The following is a 19,380-nucleotide window of genomic DNA, read 5'->3' on the forward strand; positions in this document are numbered from 1 at the left end:
ATTATGGATATATACTGTTAAATGATCAGAATTGTAATATTTCTGACTGAGGCAAAACTTTCCAGATTCCAATCAAATTGAATCGGATCCTGTATCGAATCAAAAGGATTCTACAAATCAGTGACGATGTAGCCGTACTCAGCCCCCTAAGCATTTTCCCTTTCCAGTTCACAATCAATCCCACCCCTAGGTCAAAAATATGTATAGGAATTGGCCTCATCTAATATTTTGTATGAACCTGTCCAGCTGTCCAGTGATTAAACGACAAGTAGATGGAGGCAGGACTTCACAGCAGGGGCATACTCCATAATGTGCTGTGCATTATCATATGTATATTATATATATTGCTCACTTATTGTATTTACCAACATCAAGGAGTTATGAGCAAAGAAAGGCCACACCATAGTGCATGTTTAAATAGGGAAAGTTTATTGATCAAAATGTATTACGCAGATACGCATTACATTTTTTTCAGCCCCCCAATCGAGAAAACAAAACCAATTACATGTTCAAAGCAACGGAACGGTGGCCCAATATCAGAGAGAACTCCACTCTTGAGTGAGCAGTGATAATTGAGCAGTCCGTTTTATTTTGCAGATTCAAGCTGCTCTTCAAAATTTTCACCACCAGATGTCACCGGAGAGGACTGTGTTGAAAAGCTTCGAGTAATGAACCGTTTTTCAATACAAGCTTCAGTGCTTCGGAAAGCTTCATTTGGCCATCACTAGCTGGAAGTGTAGTACAGCTCTGTCTCCTCGTGCCTTCATTTACAACAACAGTTCACACTCCAGCGTGAGTGTTCATATGCTCAGGCACTCTGGCACGGCCGCACGCACTCAGTGTCAGGTCGCTCAGTCATCTGATGGTTTCTACCACACCGGCCACCATGAGTGCTTTACCGGGGGTTCTAGCATGCTGCTGCATAAATAGGAGAGACTGATTAAACAATGTGCCACAGCTGTGCCACTCAGTCTCTGATTGGCACTGAGCTCTGAATCTCCTGTTCCACCTCTACTCCCCACAGCTGAGCCAAAACCACACCCCACCACCACAGCAATAGCAAAACCACATTTTTGAGAAAACTAACAAGCACATTCCTAAAAGAAATTCTGTTTCGTGGAACAGCTGAACTCTTTTTTTTCTCCTTCACAGCAGGCGTTGGGCCCCGAACATTTGGTGTACACCGTGTAATATACAGTACTCACAAAGGTTTTTTGGTTTTTAAAGGAAGACTATTAAAATCCCATGTGAGTGTTTCTCAAAAAGCAATGAGATGCATGAATTTATGTTAATGGTAAACACTCGTTCGTAGTATTTTCTACTTGACTGAGGCATTCAAACTGCTTTATACAACAGTCCTCATTCAAGCATTTGTTTTTCTTCTTTCTGCTTCACATTCACAGTCCAATAAACAATTCAGAAAAAAACCTGAGGGTTGCACGCTAACGATACTTTACTTTGGCATGCAGACTGGGACAGCCAGGGACTAAACCACCAACCTTCCAATTAGTGGATGACGTGCGCTACCTCCTGAGCTACAGCCACCCCTGTGTGTTAATGAGACAGAGAAAGGGAATAATTGACAAAAGAAATTTACACTTTTTGCATTTACTTCAGGGCATCAGTAGAAATAATAATAATTTTACACTAAATGATAAACCCTATAGTCTGTGTAAGTGAAGTATATTTAAAGTTTTGTACACGGTATGTGAGTGCAAATTGTCATTTGAGTAAAGCCTGCTAATCTGTCCAGTGTTTATTCAAATGGTAACCCTGGACCAGAATATATATTTCTGTTCAGAAGACTTCAAGATTTTGGCAGACAGCGTGCAATACCCAAGAAATGCTTGATTCTAATTAAAGTTTGCTTTTATTTATTTTGGACATATAATACAAGTCGGGATTTTTTTTTTTCCCCCCCTTTGCATTCATTCAAAAGAAATGAAAAACCAAAAATCAGTGGATGCTTATATTTCTTAAAACTCTACTTCAGCTTTTATATCATAGATGTAACCCCCAAATACCCATATTATGTTTTTTTCTTTCTGAGTGGATCCATTTGTTCCAGATTATAGTAGCTAGTCAGTATGTCATGGTGCAGTAAAATGCAAAAAAAAAAAAAAAAAAATCAAAGCCAACAAACATATTTCTGTATTTTTTATTAGAACAATTAAAATGAAAAAAATGACAATCCATCTGTGTCAAAAAGCAATAAACAATATTTCATTTTAAAAATAATGCACAGATACAGAAGCAAAGCTGAGAGCTGCGAGGTCATTACACACTTGAAAGCACAGAGGAGAGTTTAAGGTAGAAAGTAAAAAGCAATAAATCAAAGCATCAGGCCTGAAGCAACTAAAGTTATAAGAAGGCGTTCCAGGAAAGTTTTTAGCAGGCTCCCAAAGCAAGAAGCTGTGTTTGGGATGTACATGCATGTACTTGCTCTCTGGGTCCATCAAATTCACCTGTGTCCCACCTCTGGTCCAGATAGAACTGGTTTCTCGGGGCATGAGGCGTTCAAGGGCTGAACTACAGGAACGCATTGGGACTGTGCATTCATGTCCATCTGCATGCTTTTGTGCGTGTTAGCCTGTTTACTTCTTGTGGTAGTTGTCTGCATAAGCTCTGTGATCCTCCTGCCTGGGATACTGGTCTCCATAGCGCCTCAGTATGTCCTGGAGGCTGGGCATGCCTTGTGAGAGAGGCTGGTAGGGTGTGTGAGATTCCTCCTGGCCGCTCTGGTAGGGCTCTGCTTCATACTGGTCCTGATTAACCTGCTCTCTCTCGGCTGCCGTCTGGCTGTGGTCCTCTGCAGCATGACGTTCAGGCTGGCTTTGAGGCTGCTCGGTCTCATAGCGACGCAGGCGGCAGTCACGGTCATACTCGGGGTCACAGTGTGGGTTTACAGGCTCCAGGACGCCGTTGCGGGTGCCGTCAGAATTCAGGTGGGGCTCATAGGCCTCAGCAGGGTAAGGGATGCGACGTTGAACTCCAGAGCGAGGTGCGCTGGGCTTCACGGGATAGCATTCACGGTCATAGCCAATGAAACAGTCGTAGCCCTCCTTGGTTTTGCCTGGGGGACCCAGAGGGTGGCGTTCCTCCTGGGCAGGTTCCTCATAACTGGGATAGGAATAAGGGTGCTGCTGCCTGGGGGAGGGAGGGGTGTGCAGGTGCATAGCGCCTGCTGCATCACGCATAGTAGAGTAAGGATCGTTGGAGTTTGACTCAGAAGCAGCCCCCATACGTGGAGCATATGGGTCATTAGTGTGAGCTTGGGCCATGTATTGGCGCAGTACAGCAAAGAGATCAGTAGCTGGAGGAGAAGTTGGGGCACTGGCCTGGCGATACATAGCATAAGGATCAGTGACTCTGTTAACATTAGAATAAGAATCCCTATACATGGAATAGGGGTCATACTGCTCAGCAGGAGGGGCAGCACGGATGGCAGCGGCCTGATCTCTCTCGTTACTTTTGTATGATTCTGGAGAAGTGGAAAATCTGGTGGCGGTAAGAGGGTTGCAACCGTCTTCAAAAAGAGGATTGCAGGATCCTGGTGCAGCTTGGGGAGCCTGGAGGGATAGAGTAAAATTAAAATACAGTAATGCAGAAAGCTGTTGAAGGAAATTAGTATGACGAATAAGACGTACCGTACTGGAGGCAGAATAGGCATTCATGTAGAGACCAGCAGGAGCTTTCTGTAACATTTTGCAGGCAGGATCTTTTTTGGGGTCACAGCCAAGGTGGGCATATGATGGACGGGACCCACCAGAATACCCATAAGCAGCTTTCAGATGGTACTGCAGACACTCCACATCATCAGAGCCACAGATCCGCAGCAACTCTACCTTCTGCTCCTGAAGCACGAGAAACAAGGATCCATATTATGAGATGGGTGCAAATTTTTTCTCATCGAAAACATTTGTAAGCAATTAAATTATTGCTCCTGCTGAATGCATCCATCTTGGGCAACAATTATAGATATAGGTTTGCAAATCTTACCCATGGGAGCTTTCAGATGCACCACTGCCCAGCAGTCTAAGGTTCTATTAACTAATAATAACATAAGTTTCAACAAGAACTCTAAATTCTAAATAAAGAACTCTAAAAACTCTCTAAATTACCTTAAATTTAAACAATAATCAGTTTTTCAGTTGTAAACAGTTTGAAAAATTTTGATATTTTGTATGGCATGATACAAAACGTGCAATGAATAATTAATTAATTAAAATACAGTAAATATACATGTATACTATGCACAAAAAATACTATAGCATACCATGGTCAGGAAAGGCATCGTGGACGGCGAGTAGTAGTAGTACCCTGACTGAGGGTCCTTGGCTGGAGCAGGAGAGTGGACGTACTGAGGAGCAGGGGTGGCAGCCGGGAGCACCAATGGCTTGTAAGGGCTCTTTCCCTGGACTAAAGCCATGTACATGCAGTAGGGGTCCTTGGTGGGGTCACAGGTTTTTACTGGGGCAGGTTTGGGGGGTTCCGCTTTAGGACTGGCCCTGCTGGTATAGGAAGCCACGCAGTTGGGGTCTTCAGTATCGGAGCAGGATTTATAAACATCTCCCAGGTGTCTCAAGTAGGCCTTGTAGGAGCGACGTCCCTCAGCACGGTTCTTGTTCTGGAGGTAGGCGAGGAAAATGCGATCCATCTCCTGAATCTGAAGGGAGTAAGGGTTTATTGTTTTTTCACTGATCGGATGACATGTAACATCAATAAAAGTAAAAGGCTTCTCAGAGAACCACCACTCTCTGAACATCCAGTTTTACAGGGAGGCGCTCAGAAAGAAACTATCTCTGGCCGAAATGATAAACTCTGTGTGGTCAACATTTGTACTCTGGCAATTTTAATTATGGTTTTTTAATATAAGAGTATGAGACTGTAAAACAGCAGTAATAACCGGCTTCTTCCTATTCATAAACACGATTGTCCTCCTAGCCTCTGTTTTTGAAAACTGGTGCTATCAAGGAAGTAACTGACCAATCAGCATGCATTAGCAGAACGCTAGCTTTTTGTTGGTAACCCTGTTTTATTGATTATAATGTTGACATGTAAGAGAAATGTAATTTTTGTTTGTTTCTTTGGTTTTATTGTGTTTTGTAGCAGGTGTGAATCTTTAGTTTAGCTGTTTAGGTGAACTGAACCTTCTGGTGAAAGAAGCTGGACAGGCCTGTGTAGATCTGGTGCCTGCTGCAGAGTCCTTTGAAAGGACATTTGGTTGTGTGTGTTTAATTCCTGTTTGATAAAACTCACTCCGTCAAGTTTTCCCAGCAGAAATTCACGCAACTTTTCAAACTACTCCTGATTTTACTGGCTCATTAACTTTATGTGAGAGTTGTTAGTGATATATTCAGGTTTAGGATGATAATAATATTTGCGACTTCTTAGTGACTCCACTCATTTTTCCTGAATCCAAATTCCGAGTCCTTCCTTGCCCCCTTGTCATGTCTAAAAAACAAGGGCAGCAACAATAAATCAAAGCAGTGAAGCTGAAAGGAACCAAAAACTGTGCTAAAAGGTGCTAAAACAGTAGAGATCAGATTTAATTTATGGTTTGGTCACTGCAAAAGACTCAAGTAATACCTATAATACCTCACATTTGATACATACAGTTTTTGTGAGTTATGGCAACTTCTACATCATCAACATGATTATTTCCCCCACAAAAAACCTAAATAAACTGCACAACACATTTTTAAGCAATACATTGCAAAATAAATGCCAGATTTGGCAAATACAATACAAATAAGTTGGCATGTACATTAATATATTAAAAATCCATTTTAATTATTTCATGGTTCAGGCTTTAAAGGGTTAATATAAAAGCATTAATTAGAGCAGCTTTAAATATAAGAGAACCAATCATCTCATTAACAACTTGTCAATACTAAAGAGTTTTGTTTCATATTGAACAGCTGAAGTGTTACATGGAAACTTTCATTTCATGACACCGTTAATGTCGAAAACAAAGCGTTCACTCACTGCCTCCTGGTTGCCGTTGTCAGTAAAGTACTTGTACCATGCCCAGAAGTCAGAGTGCTGTTTGTACCAGCTGATGTTCCTGCGGTTGCGGATCAGCCTCCTGTGTGCTGCTGCAGCAGCCGCCTTCTCCTGGATGCTTTCCCCCGCTGAGGGCAGGAGATGAGGGGAAAAAGCAAAGACACGGCTGATCCAAAGGCTTCCACGCTGACATCATATTCAAGGACTTTCTAGTGACTTTTAAAGTTTCCAACAAAACATTCAAGGACTCAAACCCCTTTTTTTTGTATTCGCTAGAAAACGGCTTCCATCTCACATTAGCTCTCAATCACAGGGTCAAGAGTTGAAGCTACACAGAAGCCAGGTGAGGTGGAAGTCATAAATCTGTGTTTACTTTCCAATCACAAACCTCTTCCATGGACAAACTTTTCAAAAACTCGGTCACCGTGCACTCTTTAGAAACAAACACACATGTTGAAGTATCTTTAAAGGTAAAAACCACATACTTACCATCTCCTCTGGGCTTTTGCACAATTGGTCCAGCAGACAAGAATGCTGCAAACAGAGAAAAGCAAAAACAGATGTTGCTGAAGTCAAAATTGCTGATTCTTTCTAATCTAATTTGTCTGTAATATCCAAGCGATAACATGACATTAAACCTCAAATGCTTACGGGCTGATAGTTTTCATTAAATAGGGCTGGGGTAATTGGCACTGCCTGAAGCACTGGTTACTGCAGTTCTTTGTAGATTTTTATAGGGGTGCTTGTAACACGAAGCCCCACGCTGTGCTTTCAAAGGGCCGTGTGTATCTGTATGCACATACATGCACACGTGTGCACAGTTTGAAGTCGAAGGAACAGCAGATTCAGATTCAGCTCTGCTCCGGGTTCCTTTCATCTCCGCAGGGAGAAGGTGTTAGTCCCTCACAGAAGGGGAGGAAGAGGAGAAGGAGGAAGAAGAAGAGAGGAACAGATGACAGCCTTAAAAAGATCCACAGGGGATAAATTAGGGTTACGTGCCGTGTGTTTTAAGTGGAAAAAAACATTAATCTCTTGATTTTTCTTCTTCTTTTCTTCTTTTTTAATGTTGGGATTGGAAGAATGGATATGCACTGTCACCTGTGAGGTTAAACTAAAGGTATGGATCCTAAAGTTAAAGGAGAAGGTGGGAAGGTGACCCATGGTGATGTTTAGGAGGAGGAGGAGGAGGAGGAGGAGGGTGGGCTGAATGATGCTGCCTCAGTATATCCACTCTATTTCTCTCTTTCTTTCTTTTAACAAGCCTGTAAAAAATGGCAGGCACATCTGGAAACAGCAGCACTTTAAGAGGGCATAGAGGAGGTGATGCTGACAGGTAATAATTTTTTTACTGATCAAAGTAACTCCTCCTCTTCCTCGTTACTGTATTTTTTCCCCTTTATCCATCAGGGAGCGTAACTTTGAAAACCAATTTTAAAAGAAAGCATGTCAATCAAGAAGAGAGAGAACTGGAAACAGGTGGTAGGGGAACAAACTGTCTCCATGTTGCAACATCGCCGGTGATATATGAGCATCACAGGCATGTTATAGAGCCGCGTGATGATATATGCGAAACCCAGTTCTCATGAACTCATCAGATGTACTGCAACTAAACTTTAGCTTAACTAAACTTTAGCTTAACTAAACTGAACCTTGAAATGAAACAATAGCTCAAGGCAAATGCATTTTAAGGAGGCTCGAACAATCAAAGGAAAGTTGGAAAAATAAGCTGCTAAACTGATCCACAAAATCAAAAATGTTGTAAGTCTAAAAGCTAGATCCTCTGGCTCTGAATAGCTTTATTAGTATCACACTGATCTATAGCCAGCTGTGTGTTTTTTAATGGTTTAAAATAACTGCATGTCAACCTAAATGCAAAAGATAAAAGCTCTGATTCATGAATATTTAATTTTTTTAAAAACAGACAAAGAAAGAAAGTCACTCATCACTGCTGTGTCCCTGCTAACATTAAGAAATAATGGCTGACATTCGTCATCAATGTGGACTTGAATGACTCATTCTTACCCACAGTAAAGTCTACCCTTCACCTCACGATTTACTCTTCAATCATTCAGTTTTTCAACTCGTAAAACTGGAAACATGCTTTTATGTCATCATTGTTCTTTTGTTCTACCCATCAGTCGGGACATGAATGGACTCTTATTTGCTCAAGGACTGTATTTAAGAACAGACTTGCAGTGCGAGAAGTGAGCATTCACCGGAAACTGCAGTCTTTCAGGGATGTTTTTTCACTTTAAATGGCAGCATCTCAGCACTGAAGACTTTTGGGGAGTGTGCTTATCTTTCAGAGTATCCACGTGTCATAGAGGCACCGTGTTTTACAGGTAACTTTGCTTTAAAGTGGAGCTAGAAAAGTAGTTGAAAGTTGCTGAAGCCTGTTTGAATAAGATGAGTTTAGACAGATTTTTAATTAGTTATAGCTTTGTATACACTGAAGTATTAGATAAGAGTGTAAGATATTAATAAATTTTGTTCTGATGAAAGATACGATGGGTTGCTGGTTTTGGAGTGTGAGGTTTTAGTGCTTTTGTGCCTTTAATACAATTTCAAAGTGATTATCTTTAGGTTTGGGGTTGCATCTAAGATATCTGATGACATTATCTCAGACTTTGTTGGAGGCACTTAGAAACAAAACCCTCAAGTTTGATTAAGAAAATATTTGTTGCAGACCTACCAAAAACCCAAGCAATGTATATAATATAAATAAAAGAAAAAGCTCCATCTTTTCACCACTAACACATTTTCATTTGAGATCCTAACACTGTCACCGAGCTTGGAATCCACCCATAAAGCAGACTAACCTCCAAACTCTTGGAGATCTTGGAGCTTTGCTGTCTTGCAAATATTTTTTAATAATTCTTTAATTTATTGGGCTCCTAATTGTGCATCTTCTGATTGTGTTATTGTGATTGTTTCTTCCAATAGAGATTTCAATCTGCAGTATTATAGAATATGAATATATTTACACTGTGAGATTACTAATCAACATTATAATTTAGCTACCTGTCATCATTTCCATAATTCGCTATAATATAATGTATAGCTGACAATCTGGCCTTGTTATCTGACGCCGTCTGTAATGTCCCATGTCTGCTGGGTACTCACCAGGCAGCAGCATCACAGCCAGCACAATGGTGATCAACACACCGGAGAAACTGGTCCGTCTTCTTTCAGCCATGACTGGACCTCAACAAAAACACAATCTTGAAAACCACTGTCACTTTGATCCTTTCTGTGCCTGTACCTGTTTGACACTTCACATGATGCAAAATCCTTTTTTTCACATATACTTTGATCACTGGCTCCAAAAATATGGTCCAACCAGCCATAGTAGTAATATTTTAGCCACGAGTCACTATTTTTCTCACAAAGATGCATTTTAAAGCTCAAAAATAGCTTTACAAAACTTTTAAAGCTCTATCAAAAGCCTCAACAGTTGGAGAAGTGACCTCTGCCTGTGGCTTGGAATTGAACTTTTGAAACAAACATGTTGCCACAACGGCTCCTGGCTGGGTTCAACCTACTGGTTTGTCATAGTAAAACAGAACCAGGTGTTTTTCAGCAGAATTTCAGCAGAATTTTAAGCCTCGGAAAATACCTGATTCTACCAAAAGTAAACACAGACTGCACTGTTTGGTCACTTACCTGCGGTTGTTTGACTTCAGAGTTTCCTTTCAGAGGATCCAAAGTGGACTCGGATGAAGCTCAGTCCACCAGGTGTGTACGTGGGAGGTGTTTGTGTGTGTGTTAGGGACTCCTTGCCTGCCCTGCAGCTCTTCTTACAGACTGATCTGACAAAAGGATCCAGCAACGTTTTAAAGTGAGCCCATCATCTCTGACACGCACTAAAAAAGGCTCAGCATGATTACCTGAGGGGGGTCAAGGGCCACCCCAAGAAGATGCCTGATTGGCTGAAACTTTCAGCCAATTGGAGGCACTGTAATTAAAGACAGAAAAGCAGAGACGGTGGGAGAGCTCTGAGTAAAGATGAAGACGTGGAGTATTGGGTGAAAAGAAGAAACCTCAAGTTGTTAATTTAAGATACTTCACGGTTGATTGTTTAATTATATTAAATGTAAGAAATCACATCTGTTTCAGAGATGCAACAATAACTCATGTAAAGTAAAATAAAGACCACAGAGGAGGCAGAGGAAAGACACAGGGCTGTAAAATAAAGGGGCGTTGAGGTGCCACATAAGCACTTCTCAGAGACCTCAATGAGGGCCAAACCACAGCTTCTGTCTGAACACACACAACATGCAAGCACAGCTGGTCCACACATGAGGAATTTGATAATCTACAGTTTCCTCCTGAGTTTAACTGTGTTCAGGCATGCCAGCCACGTAAGACACACACAGGTACACAAACACACACACACACACAATGATTTTAGTAGAAAAACGATGTATCTGAGATATATGATGCAATATCACCACCAACCAAAGTGCTTAACAGCTCGTATGAGTTGTTAGTGCATAACATCTCCAATGTAGTTTTGCCTGTGCAAACGGCATTGTTCCAGACTTTAAGGTTTGTTCCACTGAATTTTTGCAAACCTAAGCTGTGCTGCCATAAACAATACTTGTTCAGTCTTTATCTTACTGCACTGTCATGAAGTTTAACATTTAAAATTCTAACTGAGGCCTGCGTAGTCTGAGATGGAGCTCTTGGGTTTCTCTGAGCATTGCATTGTCTGCTGGAATGTGTACTCCTGGGAAGATTGTGACACTGACACACACCTGAATGCAAAATTTCTGATTTAAAGATGTGGTAAAGGGATAAGTGATTTATAAAGTGCATTTGATTAGCAGCACTTGGATGCTTAGTACCCTCTTAACTTTTAAAGCTGTAAGGATCAAGCTAGTTTTTCACAGGCCTACATAGAGCCCACGTGACTGTGTCAAAAATACCACTGCGCTTCAACTGGTAATGTAACTACTCATTACAAATGTTATTTTATTGACAGTATCACCTGTGTAATTGTCCTTTTACAATAAAACACTAAATCTTACACATGCATTTACTGTATATCTCATTTATCTGCTATGCAGAAGAGCTTTCTTTTAGTAACCTTAGTGTTTGACCTGATTGGTTTTAATCTGGCGTTAAATTGTAAAATGTTTCCCATAGCAAGTTTTCCACTTGATGACCTGCTGTAGTTTGGAACTTTCCATAATCCGAGGCCTATACTAAATACAAAATCTGCCTTTAGTAAAGTAAAATTAAACTTTTTATGAAGCATTAGGTAAATACTCTTGACAGCATGCTACTTGTAAAATATAACATACAAACTTCATTATTTTCTTTATCCTGTACAGAATGTAAATCTTTCCATCCACCTGTTTTTAAAGCCTCACTACAGATTTTCAGTTTCATTAAGATTTGGAGTTTTCCTGGCCATGAATCCAAACTCTGATCTTGTGCAATTAAGTTATTGCTTTGTCTTGAGACATGTTGCTCAATCATGCTGGAAAATTCACAAATTGTCACCAAAGTACTTGGAAGAAGTTGGTTTTAGTATAGTCGGCCATTAAAAAGAGGGTGGACGAGGAGAAACATCTTTTTTCCATTTTCTCTGTTTACAGTACTTTGCTGTTCCTGCATAGTCATACCTTAATTATTGCACACTGGCTTTTTATTTCTTTCATGTTTATTTGTTCTGGAGTTTTTGGTTTTTTTTAGCATTTCCACATTTTTCCAGCCCTATTCCTGTCCCATCATGCTCCCGCTGATCATTGAGTGATCACGTTAACACATATGTAATTACGTCTGCTAACAGGTGGTTCTCAGGAGAAACAAGCCTACAATCCAGGCAGGAGCAGATTCAAACAAGACGACACCAAAACCATACTCATAATTTTCTCTTCAGCAGGAATGTAAGAGATTCTCAGAATTCAGACACCTGGTTCACCACCACTTTTTTTGTAAAAACAAAAAGGTTTTATTTCAATATTCGGCTGAGTGATTTACATGAGGGAAACTGTACAAATAAGAGACTTGTAGAGAGAATGGGGCAATTTCTTCATTCCTTTTATGTACATGTTCAGCAGCTCAAACAGGTGTCATCACTGCAGGTCATCGTCATCAAACAGATCCTCAAAATCTGCAAAAAGAAACAGGAGAACAAAGACAAGGAAAGAATTACAGAGTTTAAATCTACTTTATATATTGATCACAATTCATGCTGCTCTGTAGATACTTAAGAATTTTTTTTTTAATGCACCACCAACACAACACATACGTAAATAAATAATTATCTTATACCCCAGTGACGCAGACCTACACACTGGTTGGTGACTGCCTGGCAAACACTGGTTGTTAAGAAAAAAAAAATAGGTATTCACCAACAAGTTGATGAGCAGTTCCACAGAAGATGCTGACATATCTGCAAACACTTGCCAATTACCCACTAAGCAGTAATTGATCTGTGAGTGTGAGCAAAAAGTCTGAGTTCAAAGCAAAATTTATGTCTTCTGAAAAGAGTCGATTTCACTGACTGCTCTCTAGGTCTGTGTAACTGTGGCCTTAAAAAGACAAGGAAAACTCTTATTTACATATCTGTTCACACAACGAGGTAATAAAGTTATATGACTGGTCTGAGCATCACAGGTGGAAACATTTAATTTTTCGTGATTTCTATTTTATTATCTTGGGACATGAGTGTTGGGTAGATGGAAACCACTTAAATATACTTGGAACCCCAGAAGGAAGAGGAACAAATAATTGGCCAATGGATTGTTTTATTAATTAATGACATAATGGGAAAAAACAAAAAAAACAAGTTAATGACAAAATTTGTTAGTTGCAACCCTAGAGGTTAAAAATAAATAACAATACTACTAAAAAGCCAGTATTTTCACATCTGGAGAACGCATGGTGTCTAAACCACTACAGATGACTTCATTAGAAGACATTATGAGGTTCTTCTGAGACTTTTCCCCCACTTTGACAAAACTCTAACAGGCCAGTTAGCAAACTTAACAGTCTGACTGGTGTGAAAATTACTCATCACCAGAGGATCTAACTGGCTCTGACAGCTCGATATTAAAAGGTTAAAATAGCACACAAGTGATTTCTCATCCAGGGTCAATAACTGGAATTTTAACAAGACATTTAGGGAACAAAACGAGGCAGTATGTTCGCTCTAGTGTTGCCATGTGCCACTACTACTGGCCAGAAGGAGAAAGTCACCAGAAACTTATCAAGTGAATGGGGGACTGTCTATTAATATCAGTTACATTCCCTCTAATCAAGGTGGAACTTTCCTAAAACTGCCTTAGATGTGACACTATTTTACACATACATTAAGATGCAAATGCACAAATTTGAACCTGCTTACATAAGCATGAATCAAGCATTTCTTCCTTAAGTGATGAATTTTCAGTTATGACAATTATGACCATTATCCGTCTCTCTCAGTGCTCATACTGCCGCATACTAACTGCTCTTGGATGCAAAGCTGTGAGGTTTTGTTTGGTGTAAACTAGGGATGGACCGATCCGATATTACGTATCGATCCGATACTGACCTAAATTACTGGATCGGATATCGGAGAGAAATAAAAAATGTAATCCGATCCATTAAATATCACACATAACTCAGCTCATCACCTTAGCACGTCGGACCAGTATGCGTTACTTGATAGAGGGGCTGTGGCGTGCGACACCTGTCGGCGGTCTGGTTGAGCATTTGGAGCCTCGCTACCAAACCGGCATTTCATCTCTGAGAAAGTTATTCCCGCGAGAAGTAAAGCAAATGTGTAAGTTCATCTCTGAATGTTTGTAAAGCATTCCCACGTTAAGTTTAACAACCGATATATGGAGTGACTGCCTCTTCTCTCTCCCTCCCTCTCCTGCTGCTACTTCAATCATGAAACTGATCAATGATCAGCTGATCGGCTTTTCTGTTGCGACTCCCGTCTCTCTTCTTTGTTTTTGGCCCACTTTGCACTAGAGAGAGAAAGCCAGCGGCTAAACAACAGCAGCACGTTTAAGCTTGATAAGCTGTTGTTAGAACTTATTTAATATTACTTTCTACACCAGAATCCTTTTCTACGAATCTGGCGGCTGGTAACTGTGCAGGGGCGGATCTAGCAAAGTTTTGCCAGGGGGCCAGGTGGGGCATTAACAGGAAAGGGGGGCACAAAGACATACTTTTCTTTCTTATTCTCATTTAAAATGTCTAGCTTTTAATAAATAATTGTCTGAATCTTACACCCAAAGCTTTAATCTGATGTAAAATGTACTTGTACTGTGTACTATTTAATTATTGTAGAAAAATAATTTGTTTCTGTGCATATTTATTTATTTATTTTACACGTGCATTAATCAATGCAATCAACTTTAATTTAAGCATCACGAGGCAGAGGGTGGTTCCCTATTTTTGTTTTGCTTTGAGTTGGCAACCCTATTAGTTAGGTTGTTTAATATTTCTTCTAAGTACTCTTTAAAATACCAGAATAGGGAGGATGGTGTAGGGTTCAAGTTTATTAGCTCAGTATTGATGAACTATGAAATATTTTGGGTGCAGCGTATTTTTTTTGCATACAGGTTTAACAGAATAGCTTTAGTGTTTTTTTTTTCTTGAGTATGAACTTATACAAAATGCAGCAAGATATTTAAAAAAAACAGTTTTGTTGAATAAAACATACACTATATCAGATTCATATCGGTATTGGCAGATATCCAAATTTATGATATCGGCATCGGACATAAAAAAAAGTGGTATCGTGTTATCTCTAGTCTAAACTGCACTCTGACCTTCCAAGTTTTTAAGAAATCTGCACCAACATAGTGAGACAGAAAATACCGATACAACTGTGCAACCACTTATGCCGGTCATATGTAAGAAGGTTTGCAGACTAAATTTAATTTGTCAAAATATCCAAAGGGTGGCTATGATTCGCAACAGCAGGCTTGAGAAACTGTTTGACGAAGTGAACATTCTTCAGTCTTCAGTAATGAGGGACAGTTTGCCCTCGGCTACCTGTAATGACTTTCAGTGGTGTAAAAATATGGCATAAAAGCCAAAGCTTCCTTGACACACCTCACTTTCACAATCTGTCTTCAAAAGAAAAAAAAAAAACTCATGTTTCACACTGTTGCATTGACCTTATACCACACTTACAGAGCCCTGTCTCTGAAATAAACCAGCAGTTCTGCATGGTCATCCAGCTTCTATAAACAGATAGAGCCAGTATTCACTGACCATAAGAGTAAAGTGAAATCTCCAGAACAATGGCCTCATTTTTAATTAGCATGATGTGACTTGGCTCGATTTGACTCGGATATTAGGGTTTTCCATATTGGGGACAATACCTGGTACCAGGTAGAGCAGGGCAATAGGACCAAAAATATTTATCACGATATACATTTGAAAATTTGCGATAACAATATAACTGACGGTATAATTGACACTAAACAAAATACTTTACAACTCCAGCAAAGTCGTACTAAAACATTTGACAGATTTTCAAGCGCCGTGTACGACATAAAATCATTTCGAGGTCAGTAAACACAACCAGAGTTCATACATAAGGCACACAGGATTATAAGGGGCACTGTTGATTTTCAGAAAAATCAAAGGATTGATTTTAAGTGTGCTGTATTTTCAAAAAACACGGTAATAACGACGGCCCGCTAGCATGCTCTACCAAAAATAGTGCTTTGTTGTGTATCTGACGGACAAAAGCTAAACCAGTTCCACATCACTGAAGTTGCAGCATTTTTACAAACCAATTCTGGTTCATCCGTTTCATTCAACGATCCGCTTTCGCCCTTCTCATTCTCCGTTGCCGCCTTGCTTTTTCTGCAATGTGCGTATGAAAACAAAGGCACTGTGCATGCACGTTTTACCCATATTATTGTTGCCCAACATTATAACGGTATTACCATGAACGGTATGATATGGCCCAGTCCTAGTACCAGGTACTTTTTAATACCCAGTAGGCAGGGATTCTAAGCAGACTGAGCTAAACCAAAAATGTGACGTCAACAAACTGCATGCTACTGATTAGCCAGGGAGTGATATCACTGATTCAGTCATGTCAGTGACTCATTCACAAAAATTAAATTCAATATCCCTGGCAACAAGGAACGGTTACACACAGAGCAACACCATGGCCCAGTGACGAGGTGCAGAGACTTACAGTCAGTTTAGCACCAGAGATAACATTAACTTGATATCCTCTGTTGTTGTTGTTGTTGTTGTTGTGTTTGTGTCACGTACAAATTACATCACAGGACTTTTGAGCTACATTGCTATAATGACTTCACCCACACTGAGATGGTACCCAAATTTAATGGAAAACATCCGAAACTGACTAGAGTCAAATCAAGTCAAGCCAAACAAAGTAGGTTATAGTGAAAAAGAGGCAAAAGAGTCAACTACAACTACCTGAAAAGAGGTTCTGGCTCCAAACCAAACTTTTATGTCAAAGTGTGAACAGCAAGTTATAGCGGAGCTTAAAGGTGTTAATGCTGCAATGGGCTTCAAAATACAACGACTAAGGCCTCTATTACATATGCATAAGACGTAACATAACTGCACTCACCCTGTCACGTTTAAATGTGATCTGGGGACCTTTGCCTTCTTCAAGTCAGCACAACCCCTTCTTTAATTACAGGAAAAAACTAACAACTTTAAAAAAAGAGCTTTAAAATATGATGATATCTATAGTTTTACAATACCCTTAAGTACAGAGCTTATTAGGTAGAGGGGAACCAGTTCTAGCAGTGTTAACGACCCAGGTGATGAGTGCCGATGTGTGTGTGCAGCTGACTGGCGAGGTGTCCCGCTGAGTTTCGGTCTGACAGCAGCTATAAACTCATTTTACCATCCTCTTTCTCTCTCATTTCCCTCACGCTCTCTTTTTAACAATCAGCTCTTTTCTATCTAGGTCATGTGCTGCTGAGCCAAAAATTGTTCCACCGGCAGCCAGCACAAAACAGATTTGCTCGGTGTTTTATAGTGTGTCTTCTGCGTCTGTGTTTGCACATAAACTGGTGTTTACAGGGGAACAATGGGATTGCTGAGGGTTAATGTGAGAAGATAACGTGGTTAAAGGAAGAAAATGGGTAACAGGTTTAAGGCTTTCTCAGCCACAGCCTTTCAAATTACTGAAATAATATACTGGAACATATAGGGTTTATTTCACGTCTTTGAAAGTTTATTTGCTGACTTTTTATGTTTGTTTGAGTTGTTCATATTTACACCTTAAGTTACACTTTTAATGTATTTTAAACTTTAAATGAAGGTTTTGGAAAGGCAAAATGTCTGCTTGTCCTATTAGAAATCTAGATGTTTACCAGTTTTCTGTTATTGCCTTGAACATTAAAGAACCTTCCTCTCTGCATGCAAACACAATCTTGCTTAAACTAGGCAAATTTACAAACTGGGGACTCTTAAATGGGTTTTTACTTGTTAACATCACACGTTTTTCTATTAGATGTGATCAATAAACAGAGAAAGGAGCATGCCGTTGCTTATTTTTGGAATGTTATACCATGTGTTTTAATCACATTTGTTTGCCTCATGAGACAAATTAAGGAATCGTAGCTTAGCCGTGCCATATGAAAACAAGATTTATGTTTAATTCCAGCTCGACTCTGTAAGCCCTAACCTCATTAAATTGAATCAGTGAAGTAAATTTAATCCTCATCAAATTTAATAATTTGGGAAGAGATGCAGAAACCTGTCCCTTACCATTAAAGAAATCGGAGTGCACAGCTTTTTCATTAGCTGCCAGGTCCATGAGCAGACCGCTGCTGCCTCCTGCCTGCAAACACACAACAGTGCAACCAGTCATACCACATGAGAAAGATCTACATGTACACAAACTGCTACACTTACTGCATCACAGCAGTGTATGCTATGGAAATTTCCTCCAAAATCCACAGGTTAAAAGGTCAGGTCTTAGAATTTCAACTTACCAACTCAAACTTCTGAGAAATAAACTCAAAATTGAGAAAATAACTTGAAACTTCAGTTATTAAGTTGAAATTCTGAGATAATAACCTGAAAATTTGAATGTTGCAAATGGATGGGATTTTTTTCTTCCAAGTGAAAACAAAAGCAATTAACATTAACAATTTAGCCAGAGCTTACTTAGAGCTTTTAACTAATATCCAGCACAAAGATTTAATGTTACACAACAAAAAAATAAACACAATTATATTTAAAACTAAAGATAACAGGCCCAATATAAAGTGAGATAAGACAAATCTTATCTATGCCAAAGTTGTAAAATACCCTTGTTATAGCAATTAAAACTAATTAAAAACAACAACAACAACAACAATATTTTAGGACTGAAGTCTCAGCTGTCAGAGGGCAAGAGGCGGTTTATACCCAGCACAGATCACCAGACAGTCTCACTCTTACGTTAGTTTAAAATCTCCAGTTAACCTAACACACATGTCTTTAGGATGTGGGAGGAAGTTGGAATAACAAGAGAGAAACTCTCCATTAAAAAAAAAAAAACATATGAAAGCTGGAGCCTATCCCAGCAATCGTAGGGTGAGAGACGGGGTACACCATGGGCAGGCTGACAGTCAATAGCAGGGCTAACACATAGAAAAAGATAACTTCCTACTGACACTAATGGGCAATTTAGAATCATCAGTTAACCTAACCCCATTAACTATATGTCTGTGGACGGTGGGGGAAGCCGGAGTACCCGGGAAAGCCCACGCAAACACGGGGTTAACATTAAAACTCCACACAGAAAGATGGTGAACTCAAAATCAGACTTCTTGCTGAGGCAACAGCATAGACATGCACGCATTTAACGGGATGAGCTGAGGTGTTTCTATCAAGAACACTGAATAACCCAAAATGTAACGTATTAACGCAGTTAAATGTAAAAAAAAAAAACAACAACCCCAAAACAAAAACAAAAAACAAACAAGCTAGGCGATTATATTCATCGCTTCCGTTTCATGTCATTTTAAACATATGGAGCTAGTTAGCGTTAGCACATCTAGACGCCGGTTAATTTAAAGCTCTAAATCTGAGAACCTACCTCGTCCAGGTCCACATAGGGACCAGCTCCTTCAGGAAACATTTCATCCACTGCAGGCTTCATGTTATTCTAAAAGCAGTTCCGCCGCAATTAGGTCAAACGGTGCGTTTGCGTTAGCAGTTATCGAGGCTTAAGTGGTGGTAAACAGAACAACCGTGTGCAACACTAATTCATGCCCGGTTTTCGCTGCTGACTAGCCGCTTTCGGTCCGCCCTCAGCAAAATATGGGTGATTATAATATTCCTCAATATGACCACGCGCAAAGCACGTTAAATCATTTCTAATAAATTAATAGATCAAATTAAAGTTCAAGTCTTTAAAGTTAAAACGGTAAG

At 39.8% G+C, this 19,380-nt stretch overlaps 2 protein-coding genes across 3 annotated transcripts; both read right to left on the reverse strand.

The window, feature by feature from the left end:
- Positions 1–2,246: 2,246 nt before the first annotated feature.
- Positions 2,247–9,403, reverse strand: and1 (actinodin1). Of its 2 annotated transcripts, XM_085469203.1 has the most exons (6): positions 9,130–9,403; positions 6,496–6,540; positions 5,989–6,134; positions 4,277–4,666; positions 3,648–3,854; positions 2,247–3,569 (listed from the first exon to the last, which is right to left on the reverse strand). In XM_085469203.1, exons 1-6 carry the CDS (start codon positions 9,200–9,202, stop codon positions 2,595–2,597), a joined length of 1,836 nt encoding a protein of 611 aa, XP_085325329.1. In that variant the 5' UTR covers positions 9,203–9,403; the 3' UTR covers positions 2,247–2,594. The 2 variants fall into 2 exon arrangements, with proteins under 2 accessions (XP_085325329.1, XP_085325328.1); XM_085469202.1 differs by having other exon boundaries at positions 2,247–3,854.
- A 2,527-nt stretch (positions 9,404–11,930) lies between these two features.
- On the reverse strand, positions 11,931–19,245 carry cops9 (COP9 signalosome subunit 9). The gene is made up of 3 exons (XM_085468009.1): positions 19,046–19,245; positions 17,728–17,800; positions 11,931–12,127 (listed from the first exon to the last, which is right to left on the reverse strand). The coding sequence occupies exons 1-3, from the start codon at positions 19,106–19,108 to the stop codon at positions 12,090–12,092; spliced, it is 174 nt and encodes a 57-aa protein (XP_085324135.1). The 5' UTR covers positions 19,109–19,245; the 3' UTR covers positions 11,931–12,089.
- Positions 19,246–19,380: the final 135 nt, after the last annotated feature.

This window comes from Copadichromis virginalis, linkage group LG9 (genome assembly GCF_057382275.1).
Source record: "Copadichromis virginalis isolate Kocher_CV1m ecotype Utaka linkage group LG9, C_Virginalis_male_GT1.1, whole genome shotgun sequence".
Lineage (NCBI taxonomy): Eukaryota > Metazoa > Chordata > Actinopteri > Cichliformes > Cichlidae > Copadichromis > Copadichromis virginalis.

Excerpts from the sequence above, each read along its gene's own strand:
- and1 (XM_085469202.1), bottom strand. The coding sequence starts at position 9,202 with ATGGCTGAAAGAAGACGGACCAGTTTCTCCGGTGTGTTGATCACCATT. Across the intron at positions 6,541-9,129 it reads GGCTGTGATGCTGCTGCCTG|CATTCTTGTCTGCTGGACCA; the intron begins GTGAGTACCCAG and ends CTCTGTTTGCAG. Across the intron at positions 3,855-4,276 it reads CGATGCCTTTCCTGACCATG|GAGCAGAAGGTAGAGTTGCT; the intron begins GTATGCTATAGT and ends CTCGTGCTTCAG.
- cops9 (XM_085468009.1), bottom strand. The coding sequence starts at position 19,108 with ATGAAGCCTGCAGTGGATGAAATGTTTCCTGAAGGAGCTGGTCCCTAT. Across the intron at positions 17,801-19,045 it reads CCTATGTGGACCTGGACGAG|GCAGGAGGCAGCAGCGGTCT; the intron begins GTAGGTTCTCAG and ends GTGTGTTTGCAG. Across the intron at positions 12,128-17,727 it reads GCACTCCGATTTCTTTAATG|ATTTTGAGGATCTGTTTGAT; the intron begins GTAAGGGACAGG and ends TTCTTTTTGCAG.